Source organism: Mustelus asterias, chromosome 15 (genome assembly GCF_964213995.1).
Source record: "Mustelus asterias chromosome 15, sMusAst1.hap1.1, whole genome shotgun sequence".
Lineage (NCBI taxonomy): Eukaryota > Metazoa > Chordata > Chondrichthyes > Carcharhiniformes > Triakidae > Mustelus > Mustelus asterias.
In genome coordinates this window covers 59,558,204-59,583,945 of record NC_135815.1, presented here as the reverse complement: position 1 = coordinate 59,583,945, position 25,742 = coordinate 59,558,204, and the positions used below count along the sequence as shown (strand labels likewise).

General features: G+C 44.9%; 1 protein-coding gene across 3 annotated transcripts in view; it reads left to right on the top strand.

Moving 5' to 3' along the window:
- Window positions 1–443: 443 nt before the first annotated feature.
- tfb1m (transcription factor B1, mitochondrial) overlaps window positions 444–25,742 on the top strand; it is a 99,566-nt gene continuing 74,267 nt past the window's right edge. For 2 of the 3 annotated variants that reach the window (XM_078229963.1, XM_078229966.1), the window contains exons 1-5: window positions 454–472; window positions 5,789–5,940; window positions 11,623–11,774; window positions 12,330–12,438; window positions 16,414–16,565. In XM_078229963.1, the coding sequence (XP_078086089.1) occupies window positions 5,808–5,940; window positions 11,623–11,774; window positions 12,330–12,438; window positions 16,414–16,565 (546 nt within the window). In that variant the 5' untranslated portion in view covers window positions 454–472; window positions 5,789–5,807. Of the gene's footprint in view, window positions 473–5,788; window positions 5,941–11,622; window positions 11,775–12,329; window positions 12,439–16,413; window positions 16,566–25,742 lie in introns of all 3 variants that reach the window. The other variant, XR_013499656.1, reaches the window with a different exon arrangement.

Genomic DNA, 25,742 nt, shown 5'->3' with positions numbered 1-25,742 from the left:
GCTATGATTGGTCTGTTCAGGCTCAGCCTCCTGGCTGTGATTGGTCGGTTTGGCGGGAGCTGTCCGCTGTGATTGGTCTGTTCGGCGGGAGCTTTCCGCTGTGATTGGTCTGTTTGGCGGGAGCTGTCCACTGTGATTGGTCTGTTTGGCGGGAGCTGTCCGCTGTGATTGGTCTGTTCGGCGGGAGCTGTCCGCTGTGATTGGTATGTTCGGAGGGAACTGTCTGCTGTGATTGGTCTGTTCGGCGGGAGCTGTCCGCTGTGATTGGTTTGTTTTGCGGGAGCTGTCCGCTGTGATTGGTCTGTTCGGAGGGAACTGTCCGCTGTGATTGGTCTGTTCGGCGGGAGCTGTCCGCTGTGATTGGTCTGTTCAGGCTCAGCCTCCTCGCTGTGATTGGTCTGTTCGACGAGAGCTGTCCGCTGTGATTGGTCAGCAGCGTTGTCACTCAGTGACGGAGCGGCGGTGCTGGGCGGTAAGGCACTGCGGGTTCAGGGACCGGGTTGGGTGACCGATGGCGGTTGGGTGGCGTGGGTCCTGCGCTGCGTTGTCGCTGAAGTTTCTGCTGGGTTGGTGTGGGTTTGAGTTAGGAACAGGCCGCGGGGATGGGCTGTCTAAGTGAGGAACCAACCTCAGGGTGAAGGATTGGACCTGCGGTGTTTCGCTCATGGGAGCATGGTGTTAGTGAAGCTGCATCCTTAGTTATAGAATACCTACAGTGCAGAAAGAGGCCATTTGGCCCATCGAATCTGCCCCGATCACAATCCCATCCAGGCCCTATCCCCTTAACCCCACTTATTTACCCTAACCCCCTGACACTTGGGGGCAATTTAGTATAGCCAATCAACCCAATGTGCTCATCTTTGGACTGTGGGAGGAGACCGGGGGAATGTGCAAACTCCACACAGACATTGACCCAAACAGGGAATCAAATCCAGGCTCCTGGTGCTGTGAGGCAGCAGTGCTAACCGTTGTGCCACTGTGCTGTCCTCATGATGAGTGAGAACATTTTTACCCTATCGACCTGGCCTGCCAGTGACGCCCATGTCCCACGATTGAATAAAAAAAAACTTCAGGGTTTTGTATACCTCTATTAAATTTCATTTCAATCCTCTCCTCCAAGCAAAATAGTCCCAACTCCTCCAATCCATCTTCACAACTGAATTTCCTCATCCATGCAACTATTCCGGCAAATCTCTTCTGTGCTCCAGTGTTTTTGCATCTTTTACAAAATGAGACACCCAGGTCTCCACACAATACTCCAGCTGAGGCTGAACTAGTTAGTGTCTTATACAATTTCAACCTAACCTTGCTCTTCTACTCTCATGCCCCTATTAATAAAGTCTGAAGTTGGTCTACAGATTTTAATACTCAGATCTTTACTATAATTTTATTGCTGCATATTTGAAAAGTTTGCATCCGCTGAACAGGATGGTAAATTGCTCACATAACATCTTTTCCTGTCCTAGCACCATTTTTTCTACTATTTGCTTAGGGACTATCCCTGCTCCTTTACTGTTCCTCAACTGCATGCTGCCTTTCGGTGACAATATCTGAAGATACAATGTCAGATTCCATATATATATATATTTATACCGATGACATTCAGCTTTACCTCATCATTGGAGAACTGAAATTTCCAACAATTTAACTTTAGGAAGCCATCCTTTTGGCTCCACTAACTTTTTTAGCCAATGGTTTAATTCTCTTTTCCCTGGCCATTGTCTCAGGCTGAACCAGACTGAGGCTGAACTTTGACTCTGAGTTGAGCTTCTGAACCAAATTGTTGCACTACAATAATCACATCTGTAATATTGCCCATTTAGGCCCCTGCCTCACTCAATCTGCTGATGTGACCCTTTTATTACTTTTTGTCTTTGTTCCTTCCTGTGCTTTCCTGGCCGGCTTCCAATCTTCCACACTCCCTTATCTTCAGCTCAGCAAAAGCTCTGCTGCCTATATCCTGCATCAGCCCTATGTTTGTTGATACTCACTGACAGCGAGTCCACCAATTCTCTTAAAATGATCATCAGCACGTCCAAGTCCCTTCATGGCTTGAGCCTTCCTATCTCAGTAATCTCCTCCAGCCCGACAATGTGTGAGAATTCTGCATTTATCCAAATTGACCTTGTGTATATCCTCTACTTCTTTTGGCCCACAATTGGGGGACTTCTTATGTCTAGGCTTTGGGATTCCCCAAGACCTGCCAAAAAACATCCTCTTTAACAATGCTGGACATCCTACCAGTGTTTCTTCTCAATTTCAAAAGATCATCTGCACTGCATTAGTATAAACGAGTTGTTTTTTCTGGTCTCCGTGGCTTATTATTCACATTGCAATGTGTACACTTAAAATTAGTAGCTGTAGTTAGGGTTTCAGGCAGGCAGAACTCCTCTTGTGTTGCATGGCCCTTGTCTGAACATGAACTGTCCTGTTTAAACATGAGATATGCTAATGCTTGGATACATGTATGCATGGAACTCTTACCCATCAATATCAAACATATATGCTTAGAAAGCATGGAGAGAAACAAATGACCCCTACAGTCTAAACATTTACATTGAGGTAAAGTGGATTTTAAAAATCTAATTTTGACATTCCAGTGACTACACTCCATGCGGTGTCAAACTCAAGCAGTGAGAGACTGATACTTGAAATGAGATTCACACCACTTTGGGTCCTGATTCTGTATTTATATCAGAAGTTTAAAGTTGGTGTGAAACTGATATCAATTTTCAGAGGAATTGCTTGTAGTGTAAATGCATCACTGTGTTGACAGTTTGTCTTGAAAGTAGCCAGTCTTTGCTGTGAGTCCACTACTGTTTGGAAATATATGGAGACAACTGAAACTCATTTTATAGTACGGTCTACAACTGATAGCAAACTTTTTTCATATTGTCTGGATTTAAGGATTTGGAATATTGATAGTTCCTTGAGATTGCACAGAAATCAGGGCTTCAAAATAACTTAGTGCAAGAATGACACAAACATTCTTTTGCCATTTTTAAGGCAATATTTTATTTCTGTTTGACTTGTTATGGACAAGGAGAAAGATGGCCTGCAAAACATAGCTTTGAATTGTGGGAAGGCAGATTTTAAAATAAAGCGGCACCTGGCCAAAGTTGACTGGGAGCAGCTCCTTGCGGGAAAGGCTACAACAGAGCAGTGGGGGGGCATTCAAAAAGGAGCTGGGGAGAGTGCAGGTCCAACATGTACTTTTTAGGGTGAAATATAAGAGCAGTAAGTTCAGGGAACCCTGGATGTCAAGGACAATTCAGGACTGGATAAGGAAGATGAGAAAGGCTTTTAGCAAGCCCAAAGGGAGCAATTCAGCTGCTACCCTAGAGGAATATAGGAAGTGCAAGAGCGAACTTAAGAAAACAATTAGGAGAGCAAAAGGGGGCATAAAAAAAGTACTTGTGAACAGGATTCGGGAGAATCCTAAGATATTTTATAAATACATTAAAAGGAAGAGCTTAACCAGAGATGAAGGGGACAATGTGTGTGCGCAGCTGCAGGACATTGGGTGTTAAATGAATACTTCTCTCCAGTCTTCACTCTGGAAAATGAAAACGTAGGTACAGAATTCAGGAAAAGGGACTGCGAGGAACTTGCACAGTTTAACATAGGAAATGGGGAGGTATTGGAGGCTCTTACAGACTTAAAAATGGGCAAATCCCCAGGCCCAGATTAATTGCATCCCAGGCTGCTGTGGGAGGCGAGGTGAGGCAGGAAATTGCAGGGGCTCTGACACAAATTTTTAATTCCTCTCTGGCCACAGGGGAAGTGCCAGATGACTGGAGGACAGCTAATGTGGTTCCACTTCAACAGCCCCAGATCAACAACTCTTGTTTAAATTGGAATGTGGATGGTGTACAAGTCATATCTCAAAATGAAACGTGAGCTTAGCAAAATCACAATATTGGACTAAACACCAAAGCAGTAGCTTATAGGTAGAAAACAGCCCCAAAGCCAACAAATTAGGAAAATCTTTGTAGCCTTTTCACATCCAATCAAGAGTATGGCAACTAAAGGGAGAATGAGGTTCAATGAACATTTCTGTTCTCAACTATGGCAGATCTCAGCAAGAAACCAAAAGTGACAAGTAGATTATTTCATTCAGTGTCCAGCAAATTTGATTCAATCCAGGTGACGTTAGGAAGCACCAAACAGAAGGAGCGTTATGGACGCTGATAGCATCCTGGCTGCGGTGCTGAAGTCCTGTACTTCAAACCAAGCTATTTCAGAACGGCTGGAATGCTGGAATTTACCTAATACTGTGCAAGATTGTTCAGGTATGTCCTGTTCCACAAAAAGGTCAAATTTAACCTTTGGATTAATGCCCTATCAGCTTCTTCTCAGTCATCAGCACAGCAATAAAAGGAATCAGGTGACACTGATTCACAGAGAACATGCTGCTAATGTTCAACTCCGGTTCCTCTCAGCTTTTGACCTCAGCACAGTCTTAAACCTGGTATCATGCGCTGGGTTTTGCTGGGAAAGTAATGGTGCGTTTAACAGCATTCATCATTATTCATGCACAAATCAGACAGCAACACGTTTCAAAGTCAAAATCCAAAATCCAAACTTCCTCCATAAGTTGCTTGAAAACAGTATCTCGGCACCTGGCTCCCATTCAGATATATTCAATGGTGTGAAGTTGCTGCATTGACCTCATAGATATGGACTACACTCGCCACAAAAAGTTAAGCTTGTCCATTCCAATTTTAAGTATTCCTTTAACGGCATAGTAAGTCTTAATTACTGCCTCTCTGGCACTGAAAATGAACCATTCCAATGTTTAGTCACTATCCTTCAACATTTAATTATTGTTAGAGATTGAAAGTAATGAAGCATTTTAAAATCTCTTTCGTCTCTCACTCCATCTTTCTTTCACTCTCTATTTGTCTTACTATGTCTGATTTGACATTATTTTCAGCATTTGAACTGACATTTCCTGGTTCAGACGGTGCACGGCATTTGACATAATGATTCTTCATTCAGATTGGTTAAAGAGATACACAGTTGTTAGTTATTTTCACACAAGTCTCAGAGATCCTAGACAGAGCGTATTAAGCCATTTGGATGTACTGCTGACAACTTGACATACAAAATCTCATAGATGGTGTCTGGGCAGTGCAAGCCTAACACGTTGCTCAGAGCAAAGCCAGATACCGTAAATTTGTACCAAATAATGTTTCTGTTATGATTCAAACATTTCAGTTCACTTGTGTAGATTGAATGTACAGTAAACAGTCATTAAATCTGCTTTGAATGAATAATATTCCTGTGTCTAGTGAACACTTTCTCTGATGCTGGAAGCTTTTAACAAATGTGAATGTTCAGCAACTCTAAATGAAACAGACAATGGAACAGACAAAATCAATAACAAGTTTATATTAATTTAAGCCTTTGTAAAGTAAATCTTGGTAAAAATGCCCAGTGGAATGCTTTGCAATGGCATTCTGCTCAGAATGAGGAACGGCAACAGCACTATAATATGAAGAGTAACAAATAACCATGTTGGATAGCCCAGTGGAAAGACGTATTTATAAATTATAATCATTACATCCATATGTTGGACTGTTATCTATGTCTGACATCAGTACGCTGTGTAAAATTGATCTTGAGTTTTCCATAAACCAAGGCCAGTAACCTCTGGCCCTCAGTGGATGCTAAACACTGCAAAGCAGGCGCTAATGCAATTCCTAATTAATTGACATTATGAATTTGAGCTTTTTTTTCCCTGTAACAATGTGTTGTTTGGTAACTTTTTACTATATTCTTCCAGGAGTATCAAGAATTTGACCATGGCAACACCAGGAAAAATAGTTTTCACTCGCTTGCCTCCTCTTCCCACCATTGGAGAAATTATCAAGTTATACAAGCTAAGAGCTGAAAAGCAGCTCTCTCAGAACTTTTTGTTGGATTTAAGATTAACAGGTAACTATAAATTTAAATATCAGACTGAAGATGTTATCTTTTGCTTCTTTTAAATTTTAGGGATGAACATCTCATCAGTATATCTTCCTATTTTTTCATGTCCATGACTGGGAAGTTATTGTTTCACCCAAATTGACATTTCCAAATCAATAAATTCAGTTATATAAATGTGCTACTGCTGTCCTGCACTTCAAATAATTAGTTGAGTTAATGATAGACCTATAGATAAACCTCTTAAAAATAAAATTGAGAAACAGTTCAGAACAAAGTTTTCACTTACATACATTGTAATTAACATTACATTTCATGTTAAATTTCAATGTAACTGTATCTCGAAAGAGAATTTCCTCACAATGCTGTACTTTGATTAGAGTGGAGATTAATGTGTTTCACACTCTCTTGAGACAATAGCTTACTACTCACGACTATCCACTGGGAGAGATGTGTAGATCAAATTGCAGTAGTCTGGTTATTGTCAATTTAGGTTTAACAACTAAAATTTATATTTAATTACTATATGAACACAGACGTTAAACTTTCTCAATAGCAACAAGTATGAACGAGTTCTCATGTCCTGTATTTTTCATGACTAACCCATGTAGTCTAGTCAGTGGTGAGAGGGTCTCCTCGTTTGTTTCATATTATTTGAATTGAGCCATCAGCAGAATTTGGACTGTTAAAAATGAGTTTAAACTACATGTTGAAAAACCCTGTTCTTTCTCCCTTGCTCAGCAAATTTTCCCACTTATTATTTAGCCAGTACCCATTTGAAAGTTACTGGAGCAGATTTTGGCAGTAAGTGTGAAAAACATTTACCAATATTAAATGTCTCTATTAGATGTTGTGTTGTAATGTTAACTACTGAAAAGATAAGTTGACCAATACATTGACTAGCACTTTTTGTGTTGAAATGCATTATAGTAAATTGCACTTATGCAATGAATTTATGACATGAACAGAAAGTATTTGCTCTGTTACTATCCATAATTAGTAAGTTTTGTATGGAAAGAGGTGTGACTTTTCTTGCCCTTGGAGTGTGTATTCATAGAGAGAGAGAGTGATTTACAGCACAGATTAAGATCCTTCAGCTCATCGAGTTTGTGCTGGTCAAAGACAAACCATCCAGCTATTCTAATCCCATTTTCCAAAACACTTACTTGGTCCATAACTTTGTGTGCCTTAGCATTGCAAGTGCACATCTAAATACTGCTTAAATGTTATGTGGATCTGTGTACCTACCACCCTTTCAGGCAGTGAGTTGCAGACTCTCACTGCTCTCTGGGTGTAAAAAGTTTTCTTCACATCCCCTCTTCCCAATTAAATAATTCAGTAGGAAGCTTTTCTGAGTTTTAAAATAAAAAAAGGTTATTTATTCTTACATAGATCAAATTAACGCAATGTTAGACACCCAATCTCAAGCATGTACACAGACACACAATGTACACAGACACATGCATACATGTACACAAAAAATTAGATACAGATAGAGAGAGTTCACCTTTACAGATTGCAATTAATTCAGTCTCTGATTTATGATCTTCAGTCTTTCAAGTGACAGATCTGTGGTTTCTTAAATGGATTTGATTATTTAAATTTGAAGCGAGTGTCTTATAAATTGAAGGGCTCATATCGGGTTGTGAAGTTTCTTGTAGTTGAATAACTAGGCAGTTGGCTCTCAGGTGAACTTTGAAACTGGAACAGGTGGAGTACTTTGGTTGCTTGATGACTTGTAGCTGTTTTTAGAGTCCAATTCTCAGACTGGCTGACAACTGATGGTTCTGGTGGATCTGCTAGATTCTGAGGTAATATGGATGTGGTTCCTGAAACAGGGTTCGATTACATAACTGCGAGGTTAACACTGAGACCCAACCAGTCTAGATTGGATGTGGGAGGCAGTTGTGATATAATGGAATATTGATAGTGGCCACTGAGTTTCGACCTTCCCTTTAGTCGAGTATGAAACATAGATACAGGAAGTCTGGAAATGCTATACTCTTTAGATGATGGCCCATCCTTAAACAACTTGAGAATTCCACAAATGGATGTGAGGTACCCTCATCTAGGTCCATATATAATTTGGTATTTGCAAGAGATTTGATATTGTTTGCAGTCCAAATGCCAAAAGTCACATGATTTGCGGCACCTGTCTTAACAACTTGTTTGTCTCCAATTAAAGTATTGACTGAATGTTCGTTATATGACATGGACTATTCAAAACTGAATAGGACAGTGGTTGGGATCTGCAGAAGTTCTGTAGAAGGGTCAATGGACTCGAAATGTTAATTGTGTTTCTTTCTCCACAAATGCGACCAGCGTTACATTTCATCTGGGCTTGGTGATTTATCTATTTTCAAAAATGCTAAATGCCTGAGTCTCTGCTGTCACTCTGTTTATCTCATGCAATGTTTCACTCTCCTTGTGCAATGTCTACGTTGTCTCCTTTGGTGAAGAGGCACAGAATTTATTCACTAAAAACATTGCTCACATTTTCTGTCTCCAAACACAAGGTTACCTTTTTTAATTTCTAATTTTCCTCGGTTATCCTCTTGCTCTCAATGTATTTATAAAGCATCTTTGTGTTTTTCCTGATTTTCCTTGCCAATTTATCTTTATGCCCTCTATTTGGTTCCTCGTTTTATTTTTAATTTCGCCCTTGCAATTTCAATACTCCTCGAGGCTTTTTGTCAATTGAGCTCTTGGTATCTGACTTAAGTTTCTGTTTTTTGCCTTTTCTTACCCTGTTTGTCTTGGGTGTGGGTGGTTCTAAATTTGCAATCGACACCATTTTCTAAATGCAAATATATTTGTTCTGAATCCTCTCTATTTCTTGAATGCCTTGTATTGTTCTGAACACTGATTTATTTTCACAAAGCTGTTTCCAGTTTGCTTTAGCCGACACAATGCCATTAAGGTAAAGTCGCAATAGCCCCAGATAACCATAGGCTGACTGGTGGTGATTTAACCTGAGGATCACCACACCTCAGGTAAGGGACAAGGTTGGGAAGGTGGGGCTTTTATGAATAACCTAACCCGGTACCGAAATTAAACCTGTGCTGTTGGCATTGCTCTGCATCAAGCACTAGCTGTCCAGCCAACTGAGCTAAAAAGACTTCCACTCACACTCTTTCCTCCCTCAAACTCTCTCAGCCCATCACACACTCTTTCCTCCAAAGGCTCATTCTTCCCTCGCACTCCCTCCCACTCGCACTCCCTCCCACTCGCACTCCCTCCCACTCGCACTCTCCTCATCCTCGCCCCCTCCCCTCCCTCGCCCCCTCCCCTCCCTCGCCCCTCCCCTCCCTCGCCCCTCCCCTCCCTCGCCCCTCCCCTCCCTCGCCCTCTCCCCTCCCTCGCCCTCTCCCCTCCCTCGCCCCCTTACCCTTCCCTCTCCTCCCCTCCCCTGCCCCTGCCCCTTCCCCGCGCCTCCCCCACCGCCCCTCCCATAGCCCCTCCCCCACCGTTCCTCCCCCCCACCCTTCCCTGCCCCCGCCCCTCCCCTCTCTCGCCCTGCCCCTCCCTCGCCTCCTCCCCTCCCTCGCCCCCCCCTCCAACGCCCCCTCCCCTCCCACGCCCCCTCCCCTCCCACGCCCCCTCCCCTCCCACGCCCCCTCCCCTCCCACGCCCATTCCCCTCCACTCCCACACCCATCTCCTCCCACGCCCCGTCCCCTCCCCTCCCACGCCCCCTCCCCTCCCACGCCCCCTCCCCTCACACGCCCCCTCCCCTCCCACGCCCCCTCCCCTCCCACGCCCACTCCCCTCCCACGCCCGCTCCCCTCCCACGCCCCCTCCCCTCCCACGCCCCCTCCCCTCCCACGCCCTCTTACCCTCCCCTCTCCTCCCCTCCCCTGCCCCTCCCCCGCCCCTCCCCCACCGCCCCTCCCACAGCCCCTCCCCCACCGTTCCTCCCCCCCACCTTTCCCCGCTCCCGCCCCTCCCCTCTCTCGCCCCGCCCCTCTCTCGCCCCGCCCCTCCCTCGCCTCCTCCCCTCCCTCGCCCCCCCCCTCCAACGCCCCCTCCCCTCCCACGCCCCCTCCCCTCCCACGCCCCCTCCCCTCCCACGCCCCCTCCCCTCCCACGCCCCCTCCCCTCCCACGCCCCCTCCCCTCCCACGCCCCCTCCCCTCCCACGCCCGCTCCCCTCCCACGCCCGCTCCCCTCCCACGCCCCCTCCCCTCCCACGCCCCCTTACCCTCCCCTCTCCTCCCCTCCCCTGCCCCTCCCCCGCCCCTCCCCCACCGCCCCTCCCACAGCCCCTCCCCCACCGTTCCTCCCCCCCACCCTTCCCCGCTCCCGCCCCTCCCCTCTCTCGCCCCTCCCCTCTCTCGACCGCCCCTCCCTCGACCGCCCCTCCCTCGACCCGCCCCTCCCTTGACCCGCCCCTCCCTCGACCCGCCCCTCCCTCGCCCCTCCCCTCCCTCGCCCCACCTCTCCCTCGCCTCGCCCCGCCCCTCCCTCGACCTGCCCCTCCCCTCCATCACCCCTCCCCTCCCTCGCCCCACCCCACCCCACCCCAGACTCGCCCCACCCCTCCCCGCCCGTCCCCTGCTCTGCCTCGCCCCGCCCCTGCCTCGCCCCGCCCCCGCCTCGCCCCGCCCCTCCCTTGACCCGCCCCTCCCTCGACCCGCCCCTCCCTCGACCCGCCCCTCCCTCGACCCGCCCCTCCCTCGACCCGCCCCTCCCTCGACCCGCCCCTCCCTCGACCCGCCCCTCCCTCGACCCGCCCCTCCCTCGACCCGCCCCTCCCTCGACCCGCCCCTCCCTCGCCCCGCCCCTCCCTCGCCCCGCCCCTCCCTCGCCCCGCCCCTCCCTCGCCCCGCCCCTCCGTCGACCCGCCCCTCCGTCGACCCGCCCCTCCGTCGACCCGCCCCTCCGTCGACCCGCCCCTCCGTCGACCCGCCCCTCAGTCGACCCACCCCGCCCCCTGCCCCGCCCCCGACCCGCCCCTCCCCCGACCCGCCCCTCGCCCGCCCCTTCCCTCGCCCGCCCCGGCCCTCGACCTCCCTCTCGCCCTCCCTCTCGCCCGCCGCCTCGCTCGCCCTCCCTCTCTCTCTCTCACACCCGCCTGGGCCGTGCTTTCTGACATCTCCTCCCCCTGGGCCACTCTCTCTGGGACTCAGACTCACTGCTGCTGTTCACTGCTCCTGTAATCACAGGTTGCTTCCGTCCCACATTTACCCGGCGAAACACATCTCATCTTAAAAAAAATTGCCATTCCCCAATTTTTACTCTTGGTCTACCTTTAACCTTTTCCTTAACAAAACAAAATCGAACTGAATTAGGATCACCTAAATGCTCTGCCACTGATATTCCGTCTCCATGTCCAGCTTTATTTCATAAAGTCCTGAAGTTCCCAACTGCCCCTTCTCATGTTGGGCTCACTGCTTATTGGCTGAAAAGGTTCTCGTTTTAAGAATTTCACATTCTCTACGTCTTCTACACTGGTCTTATATCAGCTAATATTTGGTTAGTTGAAGTCTGTTACTAATGCCTCCTTATTTCTGCACTACTCAGCAATTTACTGACATATTTGCCCTTCTATCTCCCTCTTATTGGAGTACACTACAGAGGTCCATAATATACTCCCAGGAGTGATTGATTCTTTTATCTGTTTTTTAAGTCAACCCATATGATTTAATTTGATGATCCAATCTGGTAAATAATAATTTTAACATTCATTTCAGATAAAATAGTGCGGCAGGCTGGGAATTTGAGGAACTCTTGTGTCTGTGAAGTGGGCCCAGGCCCAGGTGGCATCACTCGATCAATTCTCAATGCTGGCATCGCAGAATTACTTGTGGTGGAAAAGGATACCAGATTTATTCCTGGTTTACAGGTAATCAAATAAATGAATGTAAAGAAGCAGTGTTGTATGGTGTATGTATGTTATACACACTTTGCAAACTCAAAAGTAGCTGCTGCAAAAATATATCTGATGGGATAGTGGATAAAACTGTCAGTACAAATGTATTCTAAGCTTTTTTAAGACCATCTCGTTTGTATTTCAAATAGTCTGCTGATGTTGTCTCAGTTTATACAGTTACACAATGTCCAAGTTGTCTGAGGTCTAGGAGCAGGTCGCTAAAATAAACAGTGGTATTTGAAAGTAATCACTATCTTGGAGCAAATGTTGGGTCTGCAAAAGATGTTAGTGTCCACATTCTTCTCAAATTTATACAAAACCTTGCCATCTCCTACTTCTGTATGTTGTATTGTATTCATGTGGACTTTTTCAAAGTAGAATTGCTTCCATCTCTCCCTACCAGGGTAATCTTTTTTGTATTGATAAATCCTGAAATTATAATGCTGGCCCTGTAAAAGCAGTTACATTGCAAACTGTGGATAAAAGACAAGACAATAGTAATACAATAGTAACTTTTTGCCCATATAGTTGCTGGCTGAAGCAGCACCTGGGAAAATGCGCATCGTTCATGGAGATATTCTGACCCACAAACTGGAAAGGGTTTTTCCAAAGCAATTTCAAAATAAGTGGGAAGACGGTAAGTTTGTTTAATAATGGATTATCAGACATTAGTTAATTGGAGAATTTTTATTATCCCCAAAATTTGTTCTTTAACTTTATTGCATAATAGAAGGACAAGAAAGTCAGCTGTGAATTCTAAATGCTAGCTGGTCACACTTTATATCATTGCTCTAAGCTATTGAATTATTCAGTTTTTCTGCAGACCAATCGTTGACTTGGTGTTCATTATTTTAAGTATAGGACTCGCATCATAATTCAAAACGGTTTACATATTTACAAAAATGATATTGAAAACTGTTTCTGCAACATCTGCCAAGGAGTCTTGGAACGTAAAAGGGAAATGAACTTTCAAAGAATACATCACTCCTGTTGACATGTATTAAGTGCGTTGTATGCCAGATGCTGCGGAAATGCTTTCAATTTCTTAAATGCTTTAAGCCAGTGAATGGTTTCACCTCATTAAAAATAGCCATTGTCTTGACCAGAACGATAACATATAAAAGAACACGTTACACTATTTATAAAACTGAAGTTAACATTTTATGCCCTAATAGCAGGCCCAACAGAAGAAAAAGTGAAATATGTTGCTTTTGGAATTGAAAAATGTTGCAAAAGGAAACCACTTAAAAATTACCCAGGTTAATATGGAATCTGAGTCCCACTGACCTTTAACCTTCAAGTAATCAGCCAAATTTTCTAAAGTACGATTTCACCACTACTTAACCGGTTTCATTGTTATGGAGGAGAAAGGAATGTGTGACTGTTTGCATTTATGGTAATCATATCAGATTTGGTAGAAGAAGATAATTTGTAAACAGAGTCTTTGTGATTACACGGGAGGGTCAAGGTTAAAGTCAGAACTGCAGCCTCTTGCCCATAGGTGAGCTTTATAGTTTTCTCTGTAATGAGAATCATTCTAGTTAATCTATTGTTAATCTATTGATAGCCAAGTTCCACACACGGCCTCAACCGGGATCCTGGGTTCATGTCACACTACCTGTAACCCCCACAACTTGTCTGGGCTTGCAAAATCTCACTAACTGTCCTGGCTGGAAACAATACACATCTCTTTAACCTGTGCTTAACCCTCTCTCCACTCACATTGTCTGTACCTTTAAGACTTGATTATCTGTAAAGATTCGCATTCCAACCTTTATTTTGTAAATTGAGTTTGTGTCTTTATATGTCCTGTTTGTGAACAGAACTCCCACTTACCTGATGAAGGGGTAGTGCTCCGAAAGCTAGTGGCTTGTGCTACCAAATAAACCTGTTGGACTTTAACCTGGTGTTGTTAAAACTCTTACTGTGTTTACCCCAGTCCAATGCCGGCATCTCCACATCATAATCTATTGTCACACAGACATACTATCACAGCTACAGTTGATGTGAGCAGGTGAACTGCTCCCAGACAGACTATAGTGCTGCTGTTGATGTAGCCAATAGCAAGAAAGAAAGACAAACTTGTACTTGGGTAATATCTTTCACAAAGTCCAAAGATGTGCGGGTTAGGTTGATTGGCCATGCTAAAATTGCCCCTTAGTGTCCTGAGATGCGTAGGTTAGAGGGATTAGTGGGTAAATATGTAGGGATATGGGGGTAGGGCCTGGGTGGGATTGTGGTCGGTGCCAAATGGCCTCTTTCTGCACTGTAGGGTTTCTATGACGATGAACCTTAACAAACAATGAAGTGTTTGAAGATCAAAAAGTGCAGTGGTCCTAATACTGACCCCTAGTGGACACTACTGTTTACTTCGCTCCAGCCAGAAAAAAAGTTCTTAGCATCATAGAATCCCTAAAGTACAGAAGGAGGCCATTTGGCCCATCGAGTCTGTACCGACCCTTCACTCATCTCTATTTCACAACCAATTTGGAATCCACACTGTTACTGTCTTCAGTTTTGCTGATGTTCTGTTACATGGCATTTCACCAAATGGCTTTTCAAAGTCCAACATTATGGTAATATTAGTGAAAGGATAAATATTGTCCAGGGATTCAAGGAGTCCTCTTCTAAATCATTTTCTGTGATGTTTTCCGTGTATCTGAGAGAGCATTTCATCAAACAGTCCAGCATCACACTAAAGTAGCAGCCTGGATTATATGCTCATGTCTCCGGAGTGTGATTTAAACCGATAGGCTTCTGAGAGTGCCACCATTGAGCTAAAACTGACAGTGCAGTACACTGCGGCCGGAATCTTATGGCCGTTCATGCCGGCAGGATTTTCCCATCCCGCTGCAGTAAATGCTGTGCGCCAAATTCTCTGTCTTCGCTGCAGTGGCAGCAGGGCGTGAATAGCTGGTAAGATCACGCCCTGAGGGTGACTTTGTAGCATTTTACCTTGTCCTCTTCTATCCTCCTTGGAAATTACTTGTTTTACAGCAGATAAATTCTACTTGGCATCACAGGGGAGAGGCTGAGATTAGTAAATCCATGTCTACTGGAAGTGGTGGCAATGTGGATTCAAGTGAGATTTAGTGCCATCTTGTGGCCAAGCTGAGTTGTTGAGGAAACTTTGAAAATTAATGAAAATATTAAATCAAGTTGTGTAAAGTGACAAAGATGGGGCTGTAGTGGGCTATTAATGATATGTTATTAAATTTTCAGCAATTATAATGATGTCAAAAATGCAAAGGACTTCCAGCGTAAGCAGGCAATATATTTGATTTCAACATTTTACATTATATCACCTGATGATCACTGCATTTCATAATTATGCTGTGTTCAATAGTTAAAAAGCACCATTCATAACTACAGGACATCACATAATTTTGTGCACTAAAACATATACAAAATATTAACATGTGTAAAGAGGTTTCTGAAGTTAACTGTAAACTCAAAATAAATTATAGGACAAATTTAAAGGACCCAGAAAGTATTTTGTTCATTATAATAATCTTAGATGAAAAACAAATATGGATGACAGATAAAGATAGTAGTGATATGAATACACTTAGACTGACTTTATTTAAATGCATAACGGATTCTGTTTGGACTGTCTAAAGGTGAATAGACCCGGATGTCAATTATAAAATTGGGGGAAAATAATTCAAAACTGAGAAAGTGGAGAAGTCCATTATTAAAATGTGTTATTGTTTGAAAAAAACAACAAAATAAGCAGCTTGTTAGATAGGTTTGTTTTGAAAGAAGTGTTCATTTTTAGTTTATGCAGATTTGGGTCTTCTGAGGGAGTTTAATGTTCCTATCACCTCCGACTTCCATTCTCACATCACGGCTATATTTGTTTGGGAAATATAGGGCTATCCAGCTTGTATTAACGTTATTTTCTTTCAGTTGACTTTCTAAGAAGTACACGCAGACATTCTAGAAAAGCAGTCATGGCCTTATCCTTATTGAGAAGCACCCCAGAAATCAGCAAACTTATCTCATAGAAAGAGATTTTTCGTTGAGTCACCTAGTGACTGGCCAAACCTTTTGGTGATATTAATTGTATTTGATTAGGTACCACAGCACATTTGTGGATAAAGGTTCACAGCGACAGGATGTGAACTCAACAGATGTTCAGTAGTCACCTATCAGTTAAGATGAAGTTTTTAGTTAATTACCGGGAGGTTGCTGGATGTCCTCGATTTCAGGCATTAACTAACTAACTAATAATCTGTTGATGAGCTCAGTGGGTCCATCAACAGTAGCTGTCATTGTGAGAGTGGTGATGACACAGCCCTACTGTTCTATTTTAAGAAATCATTTTGGGATGTTGTAGTTAGAAAGACAGGAGAGGATTCCAATCTATAAACCTGTTTGAAGAGCTATTTACCCACTGGGAAGATACAAAATGAAGTTGTACATCAATCTTGTCAGTAATTGGTTAAAATTATTATATCTGCCAGTGGCAAGAGGATAAATGTGTATTTTTATTATTGGACTGTACTTTAGCTGATTTCTATTTCTGACTGATGTTCTTTTCTAAATGTGCTTGAAACTGACTTATTGAAACACTTACTATATATTAATGATTTTTAAATGTTATGAATAGGCCCACCAAATGTGCACATCATTGGGAACCTTCCGTTTAGTGTCTCAACACCTCTCATTATCAAATGGTTGGAGAATATTGCAAATCGCAGTGGACCGTTTGTCTTTGGGAGAACACAGATGACACTAACATTTCAAAAAGAGGTTGCAGAGGTAAGTGTTGATAATTCTGACTTTTTCTGTGCTTGGTTCCTGATATTTAAAAAATTCTTTCAAGGGATGTGGGTGTCACTGGCTCAGCATTTATTGCCCATCCCTAATTGCCCTTGAGAAGGTGGTGGTGAGCTGCCTTCTTGAACCGCTGCAGTCCATGTGGTGTAGGTACACCTACGGTACTGTTAGGAAGGGAGTTCCAGGATTTTGACCCAGCGACAGTGAAAGGACAGTGATATATTTCTAAGTCAGGATGGTGTGTGGCTTGGAGGGTAACTTGCAGATGATGATGTTCCTATGCATCTGCTGTCCTTGTCCTTCTTGGTGGTAGAGGTTGGGGGTTTGGAAGGTGCTGTTGAAGGAGATAAAAGATAATGGATGCCACCATTCTGATCATTTACCTCCATTGTCTATTTTGAACATATTGATTTGATATTTTCACAGCAGAATGTTATTTTCAATATAATTCACCTCCTGTAGAAGGGGATCCAGTTACTTTCAAGTTATAAGAATTTTTATGTTGGATTTTTATAGGAGCTCGTAGAATAGCCAAAGCACCAAGATTTTAAAATGCTCTGGGCCTTGTTTGCTGTGTATGTGAATTGTTGGAGGACTTCAGGTATTACAATGGTTGTGTGGCCTCTGTGAAACCAGTAATATTTTGACAATGCCCAGACATAAATTCTGATTTACGTCTGACAAGGTAAATAACCTGTTTACTCAGCTATCCAATTTGCAATACTCCAGTTAGAAAAATATTTAACATTGAGTACCAGACATTGAAGAGGAGATGGATCCATTTTCAGTAATGGGTAAACTGCCTGACATTGGCCAGCATCTTCCGTTCTGGAGTCTGTTTGGTGGTGGGAGCGGAAGTCTGAGTGATTTGCGCTGGGGGGAGAGGGCTGATCTTGCGTTGGTCAGCTCAATACCTATGTATCCATGAGGAGTTTGGTGAATCTCAGGACATAGGGGTGGACAGGAAGCCACCGTCTCCACCATTACCTCATGTGATTGAAGGTCTGTTCAAGTACCATATTTAAAGCGACTCGGACAGTCATTTATTCACTGCAGGCCAGGAGATCCAGCCTGGCTGTCATTCAAAACTCTACATCAACCAGGACGTTCCAGAGAAGATAATGTGCAGCCCCACGATTTAGTGAAGCCTCTCGGCAACTTCTCATCTAGGCCGTCCAGGAAAAGCGGGACATGTTGTTTCCCTAGGATGGCTGCAGGAGACTCTCCTGTTAGACCACAGTGGTTTGGATGGAGGTTACAACAGAGATTAGTGCCTGTGGGGCCCACATGAGAAACACCCAAAAGTGCAGGAAGAGGATGAAGGATCTGCTGCAATCTGCCAGGCTACATGGCACAGTTTATTCACTGCAATAGACACTCTTAAAAGCATCAGGCAATGTAAGTGTGCGAGTGCACAAGGATGTCAGACAGGGGTTTGAATTGCAGCACTCCCCAGTAGATGGGACATGTGCATTGAATGTGTGGCACTCTCATTATGCTCCCAATCTGTATCAGTTGCAGGACATCCTGCTGGTTAATCACTGGGAGAGCTTGGCAGCGGCCATAGCATGCATATTCCTGAACTGCCCATGTAGTCATCAGGATGACATTCAATCCTTCTGTCTTTCTGCAAGACAAGGCTCACAATAAATGGGAGGGACCATAACCATTAAATAAGTTAGTAAGAAACGATCTTCCCCTAACAAAACCATGCTGATATCCTGATCAATTTTGTCTTTTGCAAAAATATATTTTATTTGTAAAATATCTGAAAGAATATTACAAACATTTCAAAACAGCCATCTCACACAGTGTAAAAATATTCAGGTTCTTTACATGCATCGTGTTGAACTCTGAGATGCTTCAATAATGTTACAGACATTATAAAATGATCATTACACATGATGTAAAGGTATGTAAGTTTTTCACAAAAATCAAGTTGCACTCTGAGGCTCTTCAATTCAATTGTGATGCATGTTATTCACTGTGTACATTCAGTGTGAGTCATACAGCCAGAGGGGATTCTGTACAGTTTCCCTCCGCTCAGTTCACTATGGCTGAAAGATCTTAATGTGGAGATGCCGGCGTTGGACTGGGGTGAACACAGTAAGGAGTCTAACAACACCAGGTTAAAGTCCAACAGGTTTATTTGGTAGCAAACGCCACTAGCTTTTGGAGCGCTGCTCCTTCGTCAGGTGAGTGAGAGATCTGCTCATAAACAGCAAACTGGGCATATAAAGACACAAACTCAATTTACTGAATAATGATTGGAATGCGAGTCTTTACAGCTAATCAAGTCTTAAAGGTACAGACAATGTGAGTGGAGAGAGCATTAGCACAGGTTAATACAACCTCATACACCAGCTCTACAGCAAACGCCGCAACAATACACATCTCTTTAACCTGTGCTAATGCTCTCTCCACTCATATTGTCTGTACCTTTAAGACTTGATTAGCTGTAAAGACTCGCACTCCAATCATTATTCATTATTCTGTAAATTGAGTTTGTGTCTTTATATGCCCTGTTTGCTGTTTATGAGCAGATTTCCCACTCACCTGACAAAGGAGCAGCGCTCTGAAAGCTAGTGGCGTTTGCTACCAAATAAACCTGTTGGATTTAACCTGGTGTTGTTAGACTCCTTACTGAAAGATCTTAGTCAGCGACCTCCCCGTTGCACCTCTGCATAACAGACCCAAGATCAATTCTTTCTAAGTGATGGTTTATCATGTCTCTTAGAGTTTGTTCTAATAATTTGCCCACCACCAACAACAGACTGACTGGCCTGGTCTTCTGGCCTATCCCTTGCACCCTTTTTAAATACAACAGGCAACAAATCTTGGATTTCACCTGTATCTACTGAGGATTGAAAAATTATCCTCAGATCATCCTCCCGGACAGCCTTCAACAGCCTGGGATACAATCCATTTGGGTCTGAAGATTTATTCACCTTCAAGGGTACCATGCCTCCAGTACTTAGAATCATAGAATCCCTACACTGCAGAAGGCGGCCATTCGGCCCATCAAGCCCACACCAACAACAATCCCGCCCCATCCCCATAACTCCATGTATTTATCCTGCCAATCCCCCTGACACCAAGAATCAGTTCACATGGCCAATTCGCCTAACCTGCACATCTTTGGACACTAAAGGGCAATTTAGTTTGGCTAATCCACCTAACCTGCACATCTTTGGATTGTGGGAGGAAACTGGAGCATTCGGACGAAACCCATGCAGGCACGGGGAGATCGTGCAAACTCCACACAGACACTCGAGGCGGAACCACCCCTGGCGTTGTGAGACAGCAGTGCTAGCCACCGTGCCGCCCCTTTCTCTCTCACTATACTTATTGTATCTAATATTTTACAACCCTCTTTAACTAGAATATCTGCATCATCTCTCTTCTTCGTGAAGACAGAAACAAAGTACTCATTGAGAACCTTGCCACATCTTCTGCATCAATACACAAGTTACCTTCTACATCTCTGATGGGCCTTAAGTCCAACAGAACACACAGTGGGTGCTGGATATGCACTCAGACCTGCACACCATTACTCTACTAATGGGTGCAGTGCAGCAGTGGCAAGACAAGAAAGGGACAGCTCCTCCTCAAGGAGTCAGAGAGGTGCCATTGGACACCCAAAGGACGGAGGAGTGCCAGCCAGGCACCCGGGGTGCTTCATTCTAGGAGACTCCAAGAGTGCTCTGCTGCTCAACCTTCCCTCTTCCAGTGACCCCAAGACTTCCAGCAGGTCAGGCTGAGGAAGATGCAACTGCACTTGAGCGGGAGACCCTTAGCAAGCTGGAACAATCTAGGCTTCGGGCCACCAGATGGTGCCCGCCAAGCCATCACAGTCAACAGGGCATAATGGTCAGCAGGCTGCCTCCACCTCAGTTGTGGATGTCGGGCTGCATTTGGATATAATGATATGGAGTTGCCGGCATTGAACTGGGGTAAGCACAGTAAGAAGTCTCACAACACCAGGTTAAAGTCCAACAGCTTTATTTGGCAGCACAAGCTTTCGGAGCACTGCCCCTTCATCAGGTGAGTGGGAGTTGTGCTTGGCCCTCCCTCCACTCACATTGTCTGTATCTTTAAGACTTGATTACCTGTAAAGACTCGTATTCCAACCATTATCTTGTAAATTGAGTTTGTGTCTATATATGCCCTGTTTGTGAACACAACTCCCACTCACCTGATGAAGGGGCAGTGTTCTGAAAGCATGTGCTGCCAAATAAACCTGTTGGACTTTAGCCTGGTATTGTGAGACCTCTTACTTTGAATATAAAGAAAGAAAATGAAATTTTGAAGGTACACAGGTGTACAAGCATTATACATAGTTTGGACACTTGTAAATATATATTCACTTGTACTATTTGAATGTTTCCTGAATTCCACCTTGCTGCTAATTGTTTCAATGGTCGAGGGCATTTAAGGATGTGGAATTTGGGCCCCCATTAGAGCCTGATGTTGAACGCCTATAGATTCAGTACTCTCACATTATCATCATAGTGATTACTCAATAATCCTACACATGTATGATTAAGCACTGGCCATCATTTGTGAGTGTGTTGTCTGGGCATCTTACAAGCCATTGCTTGCAATTCACCAGGTTATGACCTCTGAAAATATATCAACGAGGTCATTACAGCTCCAGCTACTGTTGCCCCAGTGTGAGTACTCATGGGGAGTTGAACCTGTTACATGAGTGACAAGAAACACTTCAGGCTGAGAGAGTGAAGCTCTACACTCTTCTTAACAGTAGAAAACTAGAGGCTTCCCTACATGTCTGAAGAAAGCTGTGCTGGGCATGTGCCACCATTAATGCCCTTGGTGACTTCTCATTTTGTTCTAACATGCAGGTGAAGGCTGCAAGTAAAGAGGTAACAGGCAAGTAAGCCTTAGCTGCAAGAGGGATTTGAGGGGATTAAAGAGGTGTGTGTGCAGTTGACTGAACCCTTTGTCAGACCTCAGATGGAGATTTATTAGGCCTGCTTGCCTCCTTATCAAGCGTGTCAATAGACGTTGTATAAAAGGTTCACAACCTAAGTACATTGGAAATCATTGAAGGACCAGGGTCTTAGTTCATGACATGAAAGAGTTGAATGGGCTTTTGTGCTGGAGGGTGCCGAGGACTGTGAGGATATCCATGTAAAGCATCAGCAGCTCTAACAGGGCTCTGCAGGGTCAATGCAGGAAAGATGTTTACCTTGGTTGTCATGTCCATAATGGCATGGCTCCATACCTAACTGGGAGGATGCCCTGCCATCCAGAGCTACTGACCAATCAGATGGCCAACAGCTCTGCAGTCCCAGCAGCACCACTGTGGGCAGTGCCCATCGCAGACAGAACCAACCAGGCTTGAGCCAGGGTTCAGAGATGAATTGGGGTGGCTTCACCAGAGCCAGTCGGGCAGAGTGGGGGTAGAGTGCGAAAACTATGAGGCTGAAGTTGGATGGGGAACAAGCTGGGGCAGCGATCACATTTGATGCACCCTCCATTGGGCTTAGGGTGCCTGAACCGGAGGGACTCTCCCCCAATAAATACACAGCCAGGCCCTCGATGTTTAATTTAAGGGACCCTACCATGCCCACCTGATTTTATGCCCCTCCCACCTGCTCTTGAGAGGAGTGTTGAAATTGATTCTCTACGTACTCGAATATCAGGCTGCTCTTGCATATTGCTAAAGAGCCGTTGGGAGAGATCGTTTCCATTTAGTGGAGCTTTGGTATTAATCCAGAGAAGATTGGAACTATTCCACAAGACTGACTATATGACCAGGGCGGAACTAATGAGCAGGCAAAATGAATATATAGGAAAGTGAAGAATAATTTAAACTCAGAAGTGGGTGCAGTGAGTAGGCAGGGAAAATAAAAGCAATCAGGAAATATGGGCTAGAAATAGATGGGGCAAATAAAAGTAATTTTACAGAAAGGATAGCATAAAGACGGAATAAAGAGAGTGGAGGAGGAAAAACAAATCAACCGGTTAACATTTAAGAAGCTATTGGATAGGCACATGGAGCACTTCGGGATGATAGGGAGGAAATAGCTTGATCTGGGTTTCAGACAAAGCTCGGCACAACATCGTGGGCCAAAGGGCCTGTTCTGTGCTGTAGTGTTCTATGTTCTATATCAGCAGAGAAACAATTAAAATAAACACTTCAGTTAGATCTGCTTATTCTGGTAATCTAGTAATCTTCTGTACTCAGTGGAATCCAAGTCTAATCTATTCAACCTGTCCTCATATTTTTATGATGTGGAGATGCCGGCGTTGGACTGGGGTGAACACAGTAAGAAGTCTCACAACACCAGGTTAAAGTCCAACAGGTTTATTTGGTAGCAAATACCATAAGCTTTCGGAGCGCTGCTCCTTCGTCAGATGGAGTGGAAATCTGCTCTCAAACAGGGCACAGACACAAAATCAAGTTGCAGAATACTGATTAAAATTAGACAATTGTCTGTACCTTTAAGACCTGGCTGGCTTTAGGGATTTGCATTCTAATCAGTATTCTGCAACTTGATTTTGTGTCTGCGCCCTGTTTGAGAGCACATTTCCAATCCATCTGACAAAGGAGCAGCGCTCCGAAAGCTTATGGTATTTGCTACCAAATAAACCTGTTGGACTTTAACCTGGTGTTGTGAGACTTCTTACTCATATTTTTAAGCATCATTCTGGTGATATCTGCATTATATCTGTGGAGAGAACACTTGCTAAACTGATACCAGACTTAGTGTTGTGGAAAAACTAGGAACAGAAGTAGGAGTAGGCCACTTAGCTGCTCGAGCCTGTTTCCCCAGAGAAGCTGGAGATTGTTGTTTTTAGAGTAAGAAGGTCATGGGAATATTTAATAGACATGTTCAAAATAATCAAACATTTTTATAGAGTAGATACAAATTGTTTTTTAACCGAGCGATTTGTCATGCTCCCCATTATGCTCCAAAGATGTACGTTTGAGGTTGGCCATGCTAAAATTGCCCCTTAATGTTAGGGGAATTAGTGGGGCAAATATGTGGGGTTACGGGATAGAGCCTGGGTGGGATTGTAATCGGTGTAGACTCGATGGGCCGAATGGCCTCCATCTACACTGGGGATTCTATGATTCTATGATTCTATTGCCCTGCCTGAAAGGATGATGGAAGCAGATAATTTAGCAACTTTCAAAGATGGACATACATTTGAAGGAGAAAAATTAGTAGGACTATAAGAAAGCAGGGAGTGGACTCAGTGGATAACTCTTTCACAGGTATGATGGCCGCCTTTTGAGTTGTAATATTCTGTGATAGCCCAGGATTTTAAGCAAAGCAGAATCCTTGAAGTTGAAAAACTTGATCAGAAGTCACAAAAGGCAAATAACTGGGTAGATTTAATCATTCGATTCTGAAATATGTCCAAAGCCATACATTGGACATTTATAAATTCCCTTGAAGGAGAAAATATCAGATGGAATTTGTTTTAAACACATTGAGTGATTTAATTGGTTGAGTAACATACAATGATAGTTATTTACAATGAAGAATTTTGTAACATGTAATTACTTTGGTAAGTTTAATTATAAATGTGATGGAAAATTGAGGTTTGTAGACAGGAATTTAAAAAAAATTAAGCCTCTTGTGATCAATTAATATGAAATCTCTCTTACTGTTTAAAAATTTCATCACGTAGATCATAAATTAATCTCTTTCAGTACTTAATGGATATATTGTCAATGAAACTGATTCAAATGATCCTACTAGAAATAGCGTTGATAAATTAACAGTATGTGGAATTTTCCCAAAACAAGTGACAAAACAGCAAGAAAACTAGAGCTGTGCCGGTCTGTCAGGTGCGGTCCAGACGGTAATTATCCCATGCTCAGAACACAGCCAATTTTTAGGAGAGTGGTGAGTTGCCTGCCAGTTCTGGGGGTGGGGCTAAAATGCCAGTGAGCTGGACTGCAAAGGGCTTTGGTGCTGTTTTGGAAGGGTGCCCTAATCTCATAGTGTACTGGGAGACCTCCCACTCCCCCCCCCCCTCCCCTCCCAATCCCCCCCTCCCCTCCCCAATCCCCCCCTCCCAATCCCCCCCTCCCCCTCCCAATCCCCCCCTCCCCCTCCCAATCCCCCCCTCCCCCTCCCAATCCCCCCCTCCCCCTCCCAATCCCCCCCTCCCCCTCCCAATCCCCCCCTCCCCCTCCCAATCCCCCCCCTCCCCCTCCCAATCCCCCCCTCCCCCTCCCAATCCCCCTCCTCCCCCTCCCAATCCCCCCCTCCCCCTCCCAATCCCCCCCTCCCCCTCCCAATCCCCCCCCTCCCCCTCCCAATCCCCCCCCTCCCCCTCCCAATCCCCCCCCTCCCCCTCCCAATCCCCCCCCTCCCCCTCCCAATCCCCCCCTCCCCCTCCCAATCCCCCCTCCCCCTCCCAATCCCCCCCCTCCCCCTCCCAATCCCCCCCTCCCCCTCCCAATCCCCCCCCTCCCCCTCCCAATCCCCCCCTCCCCCTCCCAATCCCCCCCCTCCCCCTCCTCCTCCTCCCCCCTCCTCCTCCTCCTCCTCCCCCCTCCTCCTCTCCCCCCTCCTCCTCTCCCCTCCTCTTCCCCCAGGGACATCAGGAATGCATCCCCCCCCCATCCTTCATCAGTGGCATGTTTTTCCACCCTCCTCGCTGACATTGGGGCTTTGGGGCCCTCCCAATGGGTCCCCTTTCATGACCCTTAATATGGCTCCCTTCATCCTGCACCAGCCCCCTGCATTGGCCCCACCCCCTTGGCACTGCTCCTGGCATACTGGCAATGCCCAACTGGAATTGCCAATGTGACTAGTGGGCACAGGCCAACCATGTCCCCGACCACACGGTGGCTTCAATGACTTTCGAGCTTCTCCCCGGCGTGGCCTCGCTGGATTCTTGGCTGCACCCAAAGATTAGAAGGTCCCAGGAGCTGGGGGGAATCTGGCCTCGAACGAGCTGTGCATATTTAATTGCAACCTTAAATATGCTAATCAGCCTCACACCATTTCTGGGCGAGATCCGGTTTGCACCATTAGAAAAGGACTGGAACGAGTGCAAACTGTTTGGCGCTGGACGCAAAACGTATTTTTTCGCCTGCATGCTGTTTTCCAGGATCGGCACGATCTGCATCAGGCACGGAAAATCACCCCATGATTATCATTCTTCCATGTA